General features: G+C 61.3%; 1 protein-coding gene and 2 long non-coding RNA genes across 16 annotated transcripts; 2 read left to right on the top strand and 1 right to left on the bottom strand.

Moving 5' to 3' along the window:
• The first annotated feature begins 230 nt into the window (after positions 1–230).
• On the top strand, positions 231–1,004 carry LOC144582519 (uncharacterized). Its single transcript, XR_013535298.1, has 2 exons — positions 231–360; positions 805–1,004. It is a non-coding gene; the product is annotated as an uncharacterized LOC144582519 (long non-coding RNA).
• Positions 914–14,846, bottom strand: UCKL1 (uridine-cytidine kinase 1 like 1). Of its 14 annotated transcripts, none has more exons than XM_078372183.1 (17): positions 14,690–14,846; positions 11,271–11,514; positions 10,081–10,318; positions 7,111–7,298; positions 6,765–6,871; positions 6,407–6,577; positions 6,255–6,326; positions 5,341–5,530; positions 5,194–5,255; positions 3,291–3,313; positions 2,151–2,249; positions 1,988–2,081; positions 1,842–1,904; positions 1,642–1,764; positions 1,449–1,556; positions 1,222–1,378; positions 914–1,132 (listed from the first exon to the last, which is right to left on the bottom strand). In XM_078372183.1, exons 3-17 carry the CDS (start codon positions 10,146–10,148, stop codon positions 1,056–1,058), a joined length of 1,602 nt encoding a protein of 533 aa, XP_078228309.1. In that variant the 5' UTR covers positions 10,149–10,318; positions 11,271–11,514; positions 14,690–14,846; the 3' UTR covers positions 914–1,055. The 14 variants fall into 14 exon arrangements, with proteins under 14 accessions (XP_078228309.1, XP_035158864.1, XP_008994535.1 ...); XM_035302973.3 differs by having other exon boundaries at positions 7,111–7,301; XM_008996287.5 differs by lacking the exons at positions 10,081–10,318; positions 11,271–11,514 and having other exon boundaries at positions 3,291–3,310.
• LOC144582518 (uncharacterized) lies at positions 2,313–6,461 on the top strand. Its single transcript, XR_013535297.1, has 3 exons — positions 2,313–2,489; positions 3,636–3,757; positions 4,966–6,461. It is a non-coding gene; the product is annotated as an uncharacterized LOC144582518 (long non-coding RNA).
• Positions 14,847–15,062: the final 216 nt, after the last annotated feature.

Consider the following 15,062-nt stretch of genomic DNA (forward strand, 5'->3'; position numbering starts at 1 on the left):
TTGAGCCATGCCTCCGTCCTCAGACCACTGCCCAAGATCCGGGATCCGGCATAACCCAGGTGCGGGGCTCCAAGGACACCGCACTTCTGGCCATGGATTTCCATGCAGGAAAGACGCTAGAGCCTGCGAGACCTCGACCGCTGTGAAGAGCCACCGGAGGACTGCGTCCCGTGTCAGATGTGCCTGGCCCGTGGACTGAGCCCGTAGTGTCATCCCGGGAGGCTGATTCAGTTATCCGGGCCTCTTCCCGTGCTCCAGGGCCCGTCACATGGGCGCGGCGTGCACGCCTCCTCTTCCTCAGTAAACCACCGACGGCGTCTGCCCTCGGGGAGGATGAGTGGGACTTGCGTGGAGAGCAGGGTGGGTAGGACCTAAGGGAACCCGGGCTCGCAGGCGTGGGCACAGCAGAGAGCATGGGACGCCTGGGCCTCCTGGTCTGGAGGGGTGTGCGGGTCCGGCCCTGAGTCTGAGCAGCAGCTGCTCCAGCGATATGGGTCTGAGCGCACGGCCCTCCCCTGCCCCCACTCCTGCCCTGGTCAGGCTCCCAGCTCTACGGCCTCCAGAAACTTGTCCTGGTGGGAAGGACATCCGACTGTGGGGAGGCCCTTGATGGTACAAATATGAGTGTCGGGGGAAAACAGTCACAGGCTGCCTCTTGTGAGACCCAGAGCACCAGGGGGCCCTGTCCCCTCCCAGGTCTAGGCCAGGTGGCCACCAAGCTGTGGGTTATAGGGGCCCCATCTAGCAGAGGTAGGAGCTGCAGGGCCCGGTTCTACCCATTCATTCTTTGATCTGGTCCTGCAGGACAGAAGGCAGGGCCTTCAGCTCTCTCCCTCTCCATGGGGAGTCTCCACAAACCCAGGCCTCAGCCAGGACACCACTCCTGCGCGGTAACCAACCAATCACATCTTCGTTTTTCTAAAGCTTTATTTTATAAAATGCATATATATTATACTGGTAACATTTAAAAAATTAAAATAAATTAACATTTTTGTATTCAGCAATCCTGGGTCTGGAGGCAGGAGGAGGGTAGCAGTGAAGGGGTGGCTAAGTGGCTAACCCGTGTAGGGTTCTTCCTCGTCACTGCCGTCGGGCACTGCGTCTGTCCCAAAGTAGCGGTCGCCAAAGTTCCCTGGAGAAAGAAGCAGGCTAGTGTGGTGGGGCTTCCCAGGGCCACCTACCCTGCCCTCATGCATGGCTGAGGGGCCTGGGCAGCCTCACCAATGCCTGGGATGATGCGGAAAAGGTCATTAACTCGCTTGTCCACCGCCGTGGTGATGATTCTCACTCGTGGAAATGCATAGGCCACGGAGTGCACGCCCATCTCTGCCATAAGCAGTGACAGCAGAAAGATCTTGTCCTCGGGCACATCGTGGTCCTGCCGAGTGTACAGGCAGGTCAATCCCACGTCTGCCTGAACCTGGCCCACCTACCCAAGGCCCACTCACCAGGAGCACGCGGACCGCCATCATGGCCGCAGCGCCAGTGGACACGGTGCAGTCCATGAGAATCACGTGGTCATCGCTGATGTCCTTGGGCAGCCTTAGGTAGTGGAGCTGCCGACAGCATGGGTCAGGCTGCAGGTGGGGCTCCCCGTGCCCCCCACCCCCCAGGCTCATCGCCCCGGCCGCCCCGAGGCACCTCAGGCTCCCCAGTGAGCTGGTTGGTCTGGATGAGGATGGTGCCGATGCGCACGTCTTTGCACACAGCACGCAGCGCGGGCTCCATGGTCTCACCAGCGCGCAGGATGGACACGCCGGTGATCTGCGGGGAGGGGAGGCTGAGCGCCCACATCCCGCCCCAGCTGCCTGTCCCGCATCCAGGGGTGCCCAGGCAGGTACCTGCTTCCCCGCGTAGCACTTGCCCGTGTAGTCCTGCCCCTGCGGAGTCTGCACGACGCAGTCCTGTGGGGAGCAGGGTGAGGGTGCCCGTGAGCGCAGGGAGCCCCAAGGCTCCGGGACCCACCTGCCGCCTCGCGGCTACGGACCTGAAAGGGCAGGAAGGAGAGCGCGTGCTCGATGAGCAGCCGCATCAGCCTTTTGGAGTAGAAGATGAACTCGTCGCGACTGGTCTCCTTGTCCCTGTGGGGCCAATGGTTGAGCGGGGGCACGCATGCAGGACGTCCTGTCCCCCCACCAGGTGGGCCTTACCTGATGATGGTGTGCATGCCCCGGACCTGCGGCGTGCTCTTCAGGACACTCAGCGTCTGGGGCAGGGGGTGGCACTGGTGTGCTGAGGCCAGTGCAGCCCTGGGGACAAACCCATTAGGAACACTCAAGAAGGGGTCTTTCCCACATCCTCCCTCCCCACAGGATGGATGTGTGTCACTGCGAGGGGAACACATGGGCCAGGTGCAGCAGGAGGTGCAGAGTGGGACTCGCTGCTGCCTGGGGCTGACCTGGGGGGAGATGTCACCCTCCTGAGCTGCCAAGCAAAGGTGAAAGATGGTGGCCAACAGCCGGGCAGCTCACCATCAGGCAGAAAGCTAGGTGGGTAGGGTGTGAGGGCCCCTCCTGGGCTAAGAGGAAGCAAAAGTGGGCCAGGCACAGGGCGGGCTAACACGTGCAGAAATGGGTGGCTTGGCCCCAGCCTCTCCCTGGGGGAATAACTAAAACTTGGTGGGATCAAGCCCCACCCTGGCTCCTCCCCGAGGTGTTGTGTGGCCTCTCTCTAGAGACGGGGCTGGGGGCAAAACTGGCTAGAGCCGCCTAGCTATCCCACCACGCTGCTCAAGCCTGGGGAGGGCCGGGGCAGGAGCAGGTCTAGGAGCAGAGCAGGGGCAGGCAGGAAACGGGCAGGGCAGAGGCATGAAAGAGGTGGGACAGGAAGCAGAGCAGAAAGGGGGGCGTGGCAGGGGCAGGGCGGGGTACGAGCAGAAAAGGGGCAGGGTGGGGGGGGAAAGGAAAGGGGCAGGGCAGAGGCAAGAAAGGGGATAGGCAGGCAGAGCAGAAAAGGGGCGTGACAGGGACGACCAGGAAAGGGGGCGTGACAGGGATTTGGGTTTGGCAGGGCAGGAAAGGGGCATGGCATAGAATGGGGCAGGGCAGGGAATTGGGTGTGGCAGGGACAAGAGGGGAGAGGTGGGGCAGGAGCAGGAAAGGGGCAGGTTATGGAAGGGGTGTGGCAGGGGCAAAAAAAAGAGTCGTGAAAGGGGCAGGGCAGAAAAGGGGCGTGACAGCCGCAGGGAAGGGGGCGGGGCAGGAGCAGGAAATGGGCAGTGCAAGAGAGGGTGGGGCAAGGGGCTATGGGAAGGCGGGGCACACAGCAGCACCACAGAGCACTCTGCTCACATATCCCAACGTAGCTTCCTCTGCTTGCCAGGTGAAGAGCATGTTCAGGGAGGGAACAAGGCAGGAAACGGGGTTTACAAAGAGAAAGGAGAGAACAAAGAGAATGCTGCTTAGTTGGGGAACAGGGCATTCCCTGCAGGCCTAAAGAGGAACGTGGGGTGGGCGGCCACACCCCCAGCCCTGCCTGGCCGTCCCTCCTTCCCCCAAGCAAGGCCTCCTGGGGCTGAGGGAGGTGAGTGGGGCCACGGGCCAACGCTTCTGACCAGACGATGGAAAATGTGTCTGGCTGTGTTCAGGTGTTTTTTCAAGTTTGAAACCCTGGAAACTTTTTTTCTCAAAACAAAGGCTTCAAGAGGAACCTGACGAGACAAGACTTGTGGGTTCCCTGGCCACCCAGCGGGCCAAGCAGAGACTCATGCAGGCACAGGAGGCTGGCGGATGGGCCCTGGAGGCATTTCCAACATTTGGTAAACTCTCTGGAGCGCCCTGAGCGTGAGGGCTCTCCCACCAGATGGCTCAGCCAGGAGCTTCCCAACCCACAGAAGGCGGGGAGAGAAGGGCAGGTCCGTCATGGCTGATACCCTGCCCACCTGCCCTTGGGGAGGGGCAGTGGGATGCGGCCCCCGCACAGCCCAAGCTTCTTGCTGCCCCTGTTCCTGCTGACAGCTTCAAGGGCTGTGTGGACAAAGCTGGGCAGGGCAGGGCAGGGCAGGACCGGGGTGGGCAGGAGGACAGGGATGAGGCCCTCCAGCCTCCAACCAGGGAAAGCTGACTGGTCCCATGAGGCACAGGAGGTACCCCAGGCTCCCTCGAAGCTGGGACATGTATGCAGTCACTGCCCCAAGGGCATAGCAATGCTGGCTCAGGAGAACAGCTGTGCCCTCTGGTGTCACAGAGCCTCCAGCAAAGTCTGGCCAGGCCAAGGTCAAGACCCTGTGACCCTGGGCAAGCTACTTCACCTCTCTGTGCCTCAGTGTCCTCATCTGCCAGCAAGGGGAGGCAGAAGCGGGGCTGGGACCATTCCATAGCACCCCTTCTGTGTCTGGGGAAGAGCCAGCTGCCTGCCTGGCTGGATCACAGCCCAGACCCAGGGCTCCCTGTGGGTGTTGGAAATGCCTCCATCTGTGCAGACAGCTGTGAAGTCTTACCTGACGCTGAGTTCACGCTGTGGCAGCAACACAGGGAGACATAAGGGAATGGTGACTTGTCAGTGACCAGGGCAGGTGGCCAGGCCACCCCACCCAGGAATGGACATGCTGCAGGCCTGCCAGGACAGGGCCAGCCATGGGGGGTGGCAAGCTTCTAATGGTCTCTAATCTGGGGACCACTTGGGTCAGACCTGCAGTTCTGGGCTGGGGCAGTCAGAGCAGGACCCTGGGCTCTGTTCTGCAGGCCTCAGGCCTTCAACATCCTGTTAGGAAGTGTGCTCAAGCCGGCCCAGGCTCCCAGGCCCAGCCATAGAATGCCTCAGGGAGCACAGGACCTCTGGTGGGGGTGTCACTCCTGGGGTGACCCCCTGAGAGAGAGAGGAGCCTAGCCTGACGTGGGACTCAGCAGTGAAACCCCACAGTCCTGGACCAGCAGGTCATCCCTGTCATTCCCAAAAGCTTAGGCTGGGTATGCTGAGTGGGCTGCACCCTCAGCTGGATCCTGAGCACCTGTACCCCCCCCTCAGCTTCCTCAGGGAACCCAGGACCTGCATGGTACAACGAGCTGGGGTCTGGGCTGGACGATCAGGCTGACCAAGCAGGCTCAGGACGCTCAGGGCTGGCATCGACAGGGGACGGTAAATGCAAGGGGATGGAGTGAGCAGGCCACTGAAGGTGGTGGCAGAGGAGAAGCAAGCAGCAGGGCTGGGTCGGGCTCTGGGGTCATGGGACCTGCTGGGCTGCAAGCCACTCACCTCCTCCAGCTGGCTGTGTACATGCTGCACAATCAGATCGATGGCCACCGTGTTGCCACTCCCTGGGGCAGGATTGGGGGAGGGTGACTGGGGGCTGGACTGTTGGCCTGCCCGATGCCCGCCCAACAGGTGGCCCAGCAGACTCACCTCTGGGCACGACGATGTCTGCCAGGCGCATGGTGGGCTGGATATACTGGTCGAAGGCCGGCTTGACAAACTTGTTGTACTGCTTGATGACACCCTCGATGTCCCGGCCGCGCTCACTGATGTCCCTCCGTAGCCGCCGCACCAGGCGGATGTCAGAGTCTGTGTCCACGAAGATCTTCATGTCCAGGAGCTGGTGGAGACGGCCAGCCAGTGAGCAGCCAGTGAGACCACCTGGTCTGTGGGCCTGGCCAGAGCCACTTGCCCCAGGGCACCCTGGCAGGTGGGGAGGGGTGTGGAGGTGGGATGTCGCCAGGGGCTTAGGTGAAGAGGCATAGCATGGTGGCTGGGCACACATGATTTCCTTTGCTTGAGGAAACTCGCACAGACACACTGGAAGAGGGGGCATGGCGAGTTGAGGGTCTGTCCGCACACTCAGCAGTTGGCCCCTTAGAGGCCTTATGGGGGCCGGGGCTGCTATGTGCTGGACAGTGAGGTCCTCTAGGCCTGTGCCAGGGGCAGGACCTGGGTCCTGGGGTCAGGCCAACCTGAGTCACACTCAGCTCTGTCCTGAAGGCCCCTGTGACCTATAGCAAAGTCTCAAACGCACCAGCCCTGGTTCCTCACCTTGTCCCTCAGGACCATGGCAGGGGACGAGAATGACAACATGCCAGGTGTGAGCACGGCCTCAGCCACTGGAATAGAGCTGCTGCCCTAGGCAGGCATACTCTGCTTTGTGGGGACAGCAGACGGCCCCAGCTGTGCCATGCCTGGGGTCGAGGTTGGGGTGGGGAGTGGCTGGCCTAGGCCTATAAAGTGTGGAGGCCTTGGGGACGGGGCAGGAGGACGCACACCTCAGGGACAGGGTAGCCGAGGCCGAGACACCAATGGAGTGGGCGTTCCCGGCAGGTGCTCACCTCCAGCAGTGTCTTGTCAGCAAAGGCCATGATGCCCTCAAAGATGATGACATTTGCACCATACAGCGTTTTCTGTGAGGAAACCCAGAGCTGTGGAACCCTGCTCCAGTGCCTGTGGCCCCCAAGACCCCCTCTGCAGGGCCCTGGCCTACCCAGTCCTTCTTCCGGCTGTGTGTGGTGAAGTCATAGATGGGCACCTTGACGCTCTTCCCCTGCTTCAGCTTCTTGAGGGTGGAAATGATGAGGTCAAAGTCAAAAGCGTCCGGATGGTCAAAGTTGAAGTTGTTGTGTGTGGCCTGTTCCTGCTGCTGCTCAGTCAGCACCTGGTGGGGGAGGCTGTGGAGTGGCTGCGGGCACTGCAGGACCCTTGCCCAGTGCCAGCAGGCAGGAGCTCTAGGCCTCCCAGGAGTAGCCACACTGGGGCTCAGAGACCAGGGACCTGCATGTGTGGGGGGCCCAGGGTCAGGGAGAGGACAACGGGGTCCTCGGAGGCGCTCGGCGGGGGCCCACCTTGTAGAAGGAGTCCATGGACAGCAAGACCACCCAGGGCACGTCCAGGGCCTCGATGATCATTCTGGCCACAGTGGTCTTCCCAGAGGCACTGCCGCCTCCCAGGCCTGCCGGGGGGAGTGGAGACCCTCTATGGGGAGCAGACGGGCTGGCCGCGCAGACAGGTCCTGGGCTTCCCTCTCGCGCTCCACGCGCACTGGAGGGAGCCCGAGGTGGGCGCCGGGAAGTAGGTCCCCACCCCACCCGAGGCTCTCACTGATGGTGAAGGCACTCGGCAGCAGCAGTGCCCCCCTCCCCCGCCCCGCTCTCACTGATGGCAAAGGCACCCGGCACACCCTGCTCTCACCAATGGCGAAGGCCTCTTTGGACTGTGCACCGTGCTCATTGTACCAAGGTGGCCGTCCCGCTGTGTAGATGGTGCGTTTGCTGGTACGCAGCAGGGGGGGCTCCGACTTGCACTGGCTGGTGGTGCGCTTCCGGGGAGAGCGCCCAGCGCCCACAGGTGGCAGGAGCCTGTCCAAGGACTCTGCATTGCTGCTGCAGAGAGGGATGTGCTCAGATTTGGCCCAGGGCTGCCCACCTTCCAGGCACCTGTTAGTGTGGCTGGCCCACAGGGCACCCCTCGTGCCCCCCAACAGGCAAGGCTGAGGTGGGCAGGCTCATTGGGGTGAATAAGAAGTCTGCCTGGGCTGAGCACTGTGGCTCACGCCTATAATGTCAGCACTTTGGGGGGCTGAGGCAGGTGGATCATTTGAGGTCAGGAGTTTGGGACCAGCCTGGCCAACATGGTGAAACCCCATCTCTACTAAAAAAAAAAAAAAAAAAAACAAAAAAACCCAGGCGTGGTTGCAGGCACCTGTAATCCCAGCTACTAGGGAGGCTGAGGCAGGAGAATTGCTTGAAAACCCAGGAGGCAGAGATTGCACTACTGCACTCCAGCCTGGGTGACAGAGCAAGACTCCACCTCAAAAAAAAAAAAAAAAAAAAAAAACACCCTGCCTGCAGTTGGGCCACAGGATACACAGACCAAAGTGCTCAGCCTGGCACAGGGCCTCAGATCATCACTGTCTACACAGCAAGGACAGAGGAACAGCAGGCAAGGACAAGGGAAGGAGGAAAGGCACTCTTTTGGGGCCATGCTCCTTCTGCTGTGTGGACGGGCACTGGCTGGGCTGGGCCAGGCCTTGTCCCCAAGGGAACTCCAGTTGGGAAGAGAAAGGCAGGTGAGACCCCGAAGTTGACCATGTTCCCTTCAACCCACCACACTCTCTGGGCAGCCAAATCGCTGCCATTCTGAAGGCTGGGTGCCCAAGGAGATGTGAGGGCAGCGTGTGGGTGGAGGTGAGGCCAGACCAGGCTGTGTGCACACACCCAGGGTGAGGTCCCCAGACACGACCAGCCAGAGGGCTCAGTGAGGACCTGATCCTCCTGCAGTGACAGGACGTGGTACAGGGTGGTGCCACAGCCTGGCCTTTCTGGCTGTCAGAGTGCAGGATGGGGGACCCTGGGCTGGGAGCCTTATGGGAACCCCATTCATTCTTGCTGTGGCCCCCTTGGGTTCCCAAGATAGAAACCTCCAGCATCCAGCAAACACCAGAGACGAAAGTGCTGCCACCTCTCTGGGCTGCCTGGGAGCTGACCTGTGAGCCTGCCTGGGGCAAGGGGGCACCCCAGAGGCTGCCGTGCCTCTCAGAGATAGGCAGGTCTGTCTGTTTCCACACCACCTGGGGAATAGTGAGCCAGACAGCCTCACCTGGCCTCCCTGCAGCTCTGGAGATCGCTCTGGGGCTGAGCGCTGACGTAAGCAGCAGGGCTGAGAGCAAACAACACAGCCAGGCGCCAGGACAACCAGGCGAGGGCCTGGGGACAGTACCGCTCCACCAAGCACTGAAGGGGAGCAGGTGCCATGGCACCACGCCGTGACCGCATCGGGGCTGCGGCTGGAATGGGACCTACTCAGGTCTGCCTGAACAGTCATCCATCAAGAAGGAAGATGGGACCCAGCAAACAGAAGCCACGACCGCCCAGGAGCCCAGACACTACCAGCACACCAGCAGTAAACAAATGGGCCTGCAAGGCTCACCCCCAGGAGCCACCCCTCCCAGCAGGTGGTGACCCATGGCCCACAGCTGGGGAGGGTGGTGCAGTCCTCCTCAGGCTCCAGCAGCAGGTTCCCAGCAGACAGCAACACTGGTGGCCCTGGGGGCCATGGTGGGCAAAGAACACATCCAGGCAGCCCCCTCCCCTCAAAGCTTAACCCTGGCATCTGCAGGGAATCACCCAGTCTTTAACCTCAGGGAGGAAGCTCCAACACAGACAATCTGACTTGCAAACGGGCAGGGCTCCCCAGTTAAGCTCCCAACGCTGCCCTTGCAGCTGATGGTACTTCCTCCACGCACCCTGGATTCCAAGGGTGAGCCCGCTATCGCATGAAGCTGGGACTAACTCGAGGGACGGAAACCCAACAGCACAGGCTGGGCTCACATGGTGCTGGCTTCCCACTGCTGGTCTCCCGATGCTCAGGCCTCCCCAGCAGGAGCCTTCCAACCCTGCCTTTGTGACTCTTCCTAATCTCACTGAAGTAACAACCCGTCACCACAGATCCCTCCCAAGGTGCACGTGGCTGACCGCCAGGTGCTGGCCCTTCTGCTGGGAGCGGTGCCCATGCAGTGGAACTGTCACAAGCAGGTCAGGACAACTCTGCCAGAAACCCCCTCACCGCAGGCCTGTGATGGCATCAGGCCAAGTCTACACAAGCCAGCCCCTACCTTCTCCAAAGCAAGCCTGTCTCTGAGAGCCAACGACAAAGCCTCACCCCATTTTTCCTAAGCAGCACCCCTCGAGGGGAATGTTGGCCAGGTGTGCTGGCTCATGCCTGGCATAGCCCTTGTGAGGCTGGGGTGGGAGGACTGCTTGAAGCCAAGAGTTCATGACCAGCCTGGGCAACATGGGGAGACCGTCTCCATACAAAAAAACTTTACAATATTCAAAATAAATTAACAAATAGATATCGGACAGGAGAAAGTTCCACAGCAAACCTCATTTCCTGTGGAAAAGGATGCTTCTGGCCATGACGACAGAAGGTCAATTCCAAACCAGATGGTTTGGAGCTGTAACCAACACGAGAGGCACACCCAGAACAGCAGCCCCATACAAAGCCGCGTCTTCAACCCCAGCTCTGCCCGGTGCCCAAGAGCACCTGCCAGCTTGATTGATTCCTGATGTCCACAGACATGCACCGAACACAGGTCTGAGTGGCCAGGACCACAGCACAGGTGGGCACCTCTCACAGCAGAGATCTCCTGCCCAGACTCACCTGCCTTCTGCTCCAAGGGCCCGGCACCCTGAAATCCTGATGCCAGGGTAAGCTGGGGGGCTGCTCATGATGGAGAACACGGGTGGGTGCTCCTGGACAGCGAGTGGCCCCAGGGGGTGCGTGGGGCTCAAGCGAAGGCAGTTGTGGGGGGCATCACCACCTCAGATCCACAGCCGTCCCCTAGGGCAACTCAGGAGCTCTGGCCACCCAAACTGCCCTTCCATGGGCAGGACTAGTCCTGTGGGCAGCACAGTGGGTGGAGAGCCGGAGGGCTGGGGTAAGACCCTTTGCTGGCAGAAGCTGCCTGCTAAATGTCAGCAGAGGCACAGCAGCTAGGAGGCTCTCGAGCCCCCACCTTACTGACAGAACGGTGCTCACTGCCGTCCTCAGAGGCCAAGGCCACGGGTCTAAGAGGATCACACAGCTGAGGGCTTGTCCGTGCCGGATATTAATAGCGCTGGCTTTGCTTGGTGTGGCCCGGACAATCCTCAGGCCAGCCTTCCGTGTGAACTGACCCCTCCTGTGTGTGGGCTAGCATACCCAGCCTGCAGAGGACCACGCGGAGGACCACCGTGTGCCTGCACCCCTCCCGGAATTCCTGGAAAAGGCTACCATCCCCTCCCTGCCTGGGGCTGCAGAGTGAACCCCCCAGAGCAGGACAGGGAAATCTGAGGCGCCTCTTGGCCAGGTGTCCTGAATGTCAGTACTGAGCTGGGCACCCCACCCCTATTCCCAAAGTGCTTCCTACAGGCATAAACAAATCTGAAACTCTATCCTCTGGCACCATCTGAAAATAACTGCCCAGTCCCACCCCCACAAATGGAGGCTCCTGCAGGGACCTGCAGCCACCCAGGGCACAGCAGAGCACAAGGGACGCAGCCACCTCCCCGCCCACAGAAATGGGGGGTTGGGTGGGGTCATCCCCACTCTCAGCAGAGTCAGTGTGCACAGAGAGGTCCTGGCAGCCCTAAGCCCTCTCCCGGGGTGGACACATCAGCTACGGGTGTCAGCTTCCTGCTGCCACATGTCTCTCTTGGAGCTCCTAGAGACAGGGTGCTGACTCTGTGTGGAGGTCACACTCCTGAAAAGTAGGCCACTCCTGGAGCTGCCTCAGAGGCAGGACTGGCCCATCTGTCTGTATCCACAGGAGCTTCCTCTCCTCCTGCTGCTGGAGGTGGTTAAACTCTTACCTGGGAAGTGGGCAGAAGACAGCCCAGAGCCCAGGTCGGGAGGCAGAGGCTGTCCTGAGCGGGGTGCAGAGTCTGGGCTCCTGGGGGCCATGTCACCAGCTGGGCGGTCTCAACAGCAGAGTGGACTCAGGCTGGTCAGCCTGGCATGGGCATGCACGCTGGGTGCCCCAGAGGCAAGGCTACAGGTCTGTGGAAGCCAGTTCTGTGCTGTCCAGGCAAGGGATGCATGAGCCCAGAGACAAAGCTGTGAATGGAAGCACGAGGCCCCGCCCTGGAATCGTGTCACCTTGCTGCAGCCACGTGGCTCCCAGCATGCCCCTCCAGGAGGCTGCACTTGACCACAGCAGCCCACGTGGGGAGGGGCCGCCAGCCCTGGCCCTGTTCCCAGGTTCTGACCCGAAAAACTGGAAGGGCCAGAGAAGCTCATTCCCACCCGACCCACAGGTGCTGATGCTGCAATGGGGTTAGCATTGCCCAGGGAACCTTCTGCCTGAGGCTGCCTCCTTGCAGGTGGGGCTGTCTGAGGCTAGTGGTGCTGGAGGCTGCCTCAGCCACTGCAAGGCACCCCTTACCCCTCCCTCACCTTCAGCCAGCCATCCTACCCTGGGCCACAGCATAGTCGAGTGTGGCTCAGTCCCCTCCACGGAGCCACAGCTTGCCTCTGTTTCCTCCTCAAGGACAATGGCAGGTACACTACAGGGGGGTCGGCTCATGAAGACCAAGGCAGACGCCTCATCAGCGAAAAGGGCCCCATAAGTGATGTCATTGTAAAGAAATAAGCACAGGCAACTGGGCATGGTGGCTCACACCTGTAATCCCAATACTTCGGGAGGCTGAGGCAGGTGGATCACGAGGTCAGGAGTTCAAGACCAGCCTGGCAATAGTGAAACTCTGTCTCTACTAAAAATACAAAAAATTAGCCAGGCATGGTTGTGCACACCTGTAACCCCAGCTAGTAGGGAGGCTGAGGCAGAAGAATCATTTGAACCAGGGAGGCGGAGGTTGCAGTGACCTGAGATCACACCACTGCACTCCAGCCCGGGTGACAGTGTGAGGCATGTGTAGAGACTTGGGCAGGGCTTCCCCCCCCACAAACCACCAACCACCCACAATGCCAAGGAAGCCAGAAGCAAACATCCAACAGCAGGGAGTGCGCGGCATGTGAGCCCGATACTGAGAAACAGCTGCAGAGGGAGTGTGGACGGGGAAAGGCTGGGGTACCCCCTTGCTGTGGTGCAGGGCTGTCGTACCACCCTGGGGTCACTATAACCCACCGACCTTCCTGCTGGGTGCCGCCTGACAGGTCAGGCTGAAGGGAAGTTTGCTGGATAACTAAATAGAGGCCGGAGGCCAGAGGGAAGAGGAAGCAGGGAGGAGCTGACCCCACTGGTGCTGGACTGACTCAGGGACAGAGCCATGAGGGCAGCTTTCTCAGGCTGGATGAGCACTGGGGGCTGGGGGCTTGCACAGGCCCACCCACCACTCTGGAAACCTTCGCCAAGCAGGACCTGCTCTGTATGGTCATGGGCAGCCTTTCTCTGCTCCCCACAGCCACAGCCCCAGACTCCATCTCAACCACAGCCACGAGTCACTGCTAACACCACAAAGTACTGGTTCCTGCACCAGCATGGGCCAGCTCTGGGGCAGGTGCCCAGGGCAGAGTCACCAGTGGCAAGCAGACAATGAACAATGGGCAAGATGGACAGACTGGACCACCAGGCTGGATGATGTGGTAGGAGGAGCCGCAGACCACGGGCACAGACCTCTGAGCTGAGGGCAGCACCAGAGGTTGAAGCAGGAGCAGATGCAGGAACTTTGGGGGCGACGCTCGGGAACAGTGAGAAAAGCCCAGGCTGGGGCAGAGGAAGCCCTGGATGGCACAAGCATGAAGACACACACACGGCACAAGCATGAAGACGGCACAAGTGCAAGAAATTTGCCTAAGAAGACACGAGGCAGTTCCAGGGCAGACCGGGCCCTCAGAGGAAGGTGCTGCAATCTGTATTAGCCTGCAGCTTCCCTCTGTCCCTTGGTAACCACACCAGAGAACGGTAACAACAGTCTCTGCCTCCTGTGACACCGTGAGGGCCACTGTGCCCAGCCCACAGCCCATGCACAGGGCAGGCCCAGCTGACTGCTGCCACCAACCTATGTCATCCCGGAGTGCATTTCTCAAGAGCCCTCAGTGCTTACCTAGTGTTGGCCTGCCCCATCTTGGGTTAAATCAAAGTCTCTTTGGTGGCCAGGCGCAGTGGCTCACACCCGTAATCCCAGGGAAGAAGAGGTGGGCAGATCACCTGAGGTCAGGAGTTTGAGACCAGCCTGGCCAACATGATAAAACCCCTCTATGCTAAAAATACAAAAATCCCCATACGGGCATGGTGGTGCAAGCCTGTAATTCCAGCTACTTGGGAGGCTAAGCACGAGGCAGAGGGTGCAGTGAGCAGTGATCCAGCCACTGCGACAGAGTGAGACTCCATCTCAAAAGAAACGAAAAAAGCCTCCTTGGAACCCACAGAGGAACAGATCAGGTCCTATTAGACTCCAGCCATGCAAAACTCCTAGTCACTGCCCACTGGGAGGGTGTGGGCCTGAAAAGACACAGGGCCAGGGAAAGCTCTTTCTGCCCAGCAGCTCCTGGAGGAGTGCTACCCTGTGCTGGGACACTCTTCCCCCTGCGGCACCCAGCGCAGCCCATTCCTGAGGGAGTCCTGGCTCACGGGTTTCTAACCAGAGTCACAGCCTGAACCCAGGCAAGAGGCGCCTAAGTGGGAACAACCTCTACCCTGGGGAACCCTCGGGCTCCCCAGGGGACACGTCAGACCCGGAAGGGAGGAACAGCGCCCCGGGCGCCTCCTGCTGCCCAGGGCACTGCGCGGCCACCGCCCCCAGACGGTCGCAGCAGCAAAGGCGCCGCGCAGGGCCCCGCTCACCGAGGGGCCAGCCGGGGAGACGAACCCGGGTGGGAACTGGCTCCTCCGCTGCACCCCCACAACTTCCCCTCTTCACGCTCTTGCAAAACCCCAGCAGAGCAAAATCAGAAGGCATTGTGCGCCGCAGCACCCCGAGTCCCGAGCCGAAAACAGATCGGTTCGCACAGTCGAGTAGGCACAAGGCCCGCTGGGTGCTGGAGACCGAGGGCCCCACCCACTCGGGGCAGAAACCAAGGTCAACGCGGGGGTGCGCGCCCGGGCTCCTCCCCTGAACCCGGAGGAGCCTGCCCGCTTGCGCCAGGTCCGTCCCACCGGCCGCTACGAGGCCGCGGGGCCTCGCCCGGCAGCTGGGAGGACCGGGGCGCCGCGCGGCCTCCGGGCGTGGGGGACTCCGGCTCGCAGCGAGACAGATCACCCGCCCAGCTCCGCCAGAGCTGCCGCCCGATTCCCGCTCGCCGGTGGACTGGAAGCGGCGCCCACGCCTACCGGTCCTCGCACGAGGTCTCGCTCTTCTCAGCCTGACGGCCTGGCGGGTCTCGGGCCGCGGGTGGCGATGTGAGCGAGGGGGCGGCGTCCGCGCGGGCCGGGGGCGCAGCCATGGCGTTGGGAGGCGTCTCCACCGGCTTGGCCAGGCGGCGCGCGTGGGCCGCCGGGAGCTGGTGGTTCCCGCTCCCGCCCACCGCGGACTACAAGCCCCACGCGGCAGCGCGCCCCACCTACCGTAGACTACAAAGACCATAAGGCTCTGCGTCGTGGACTACAAGCCCCATAAAGCCGCACGGCGGGCACGCGGGACTGGTAGTTCGGCCGCCGCCGCCACTTGGCGGGAGGACCCCGCCCCATGCGTTTCACCACAAAC

Source organism: Callithrix jacchus, chromosome 5, assembly GCF_049354715.1.
Source record: "Callithrix jacchus isolate 240 chromosome 5, calJac240_pri, whole genome shotgun sequence".
Classification (NCBI taxonomy): Eukaryota; Metazoa; Chordata; class Mammalia; order Primates; family Cebidae; genus Callithrix; species Callithrix jacchus.

What these genes read in the sequence shown, in the direction of transcription:
- UCKL1 (XM_035302969.3), bottom strand. Translation starts at nt 14,802, where the DNA reads ATGGCTGCGCCCCCGGCCCGCGCGGACGCCGCCCCCTCGCTCACATCG. An exon ending in AGTGCTACGCGGGGAAGCAG is followed by an intron (nt 1,765 to 1,841) that starts GTACCTGCCTGG and finishes CCCTCCCCGCAG; the next exon opens with ATCACCGGCGTGTCCATCCT. An exon ending in TGGCGGTCCGCGTGCTCCTG is followed by an intron (nt 1,379 to 1,448) that starts GTGAGTGGGCCT and finishes TACACTCGGCAG; the next exon opens with GACCACGATGTGCCCGAGGA.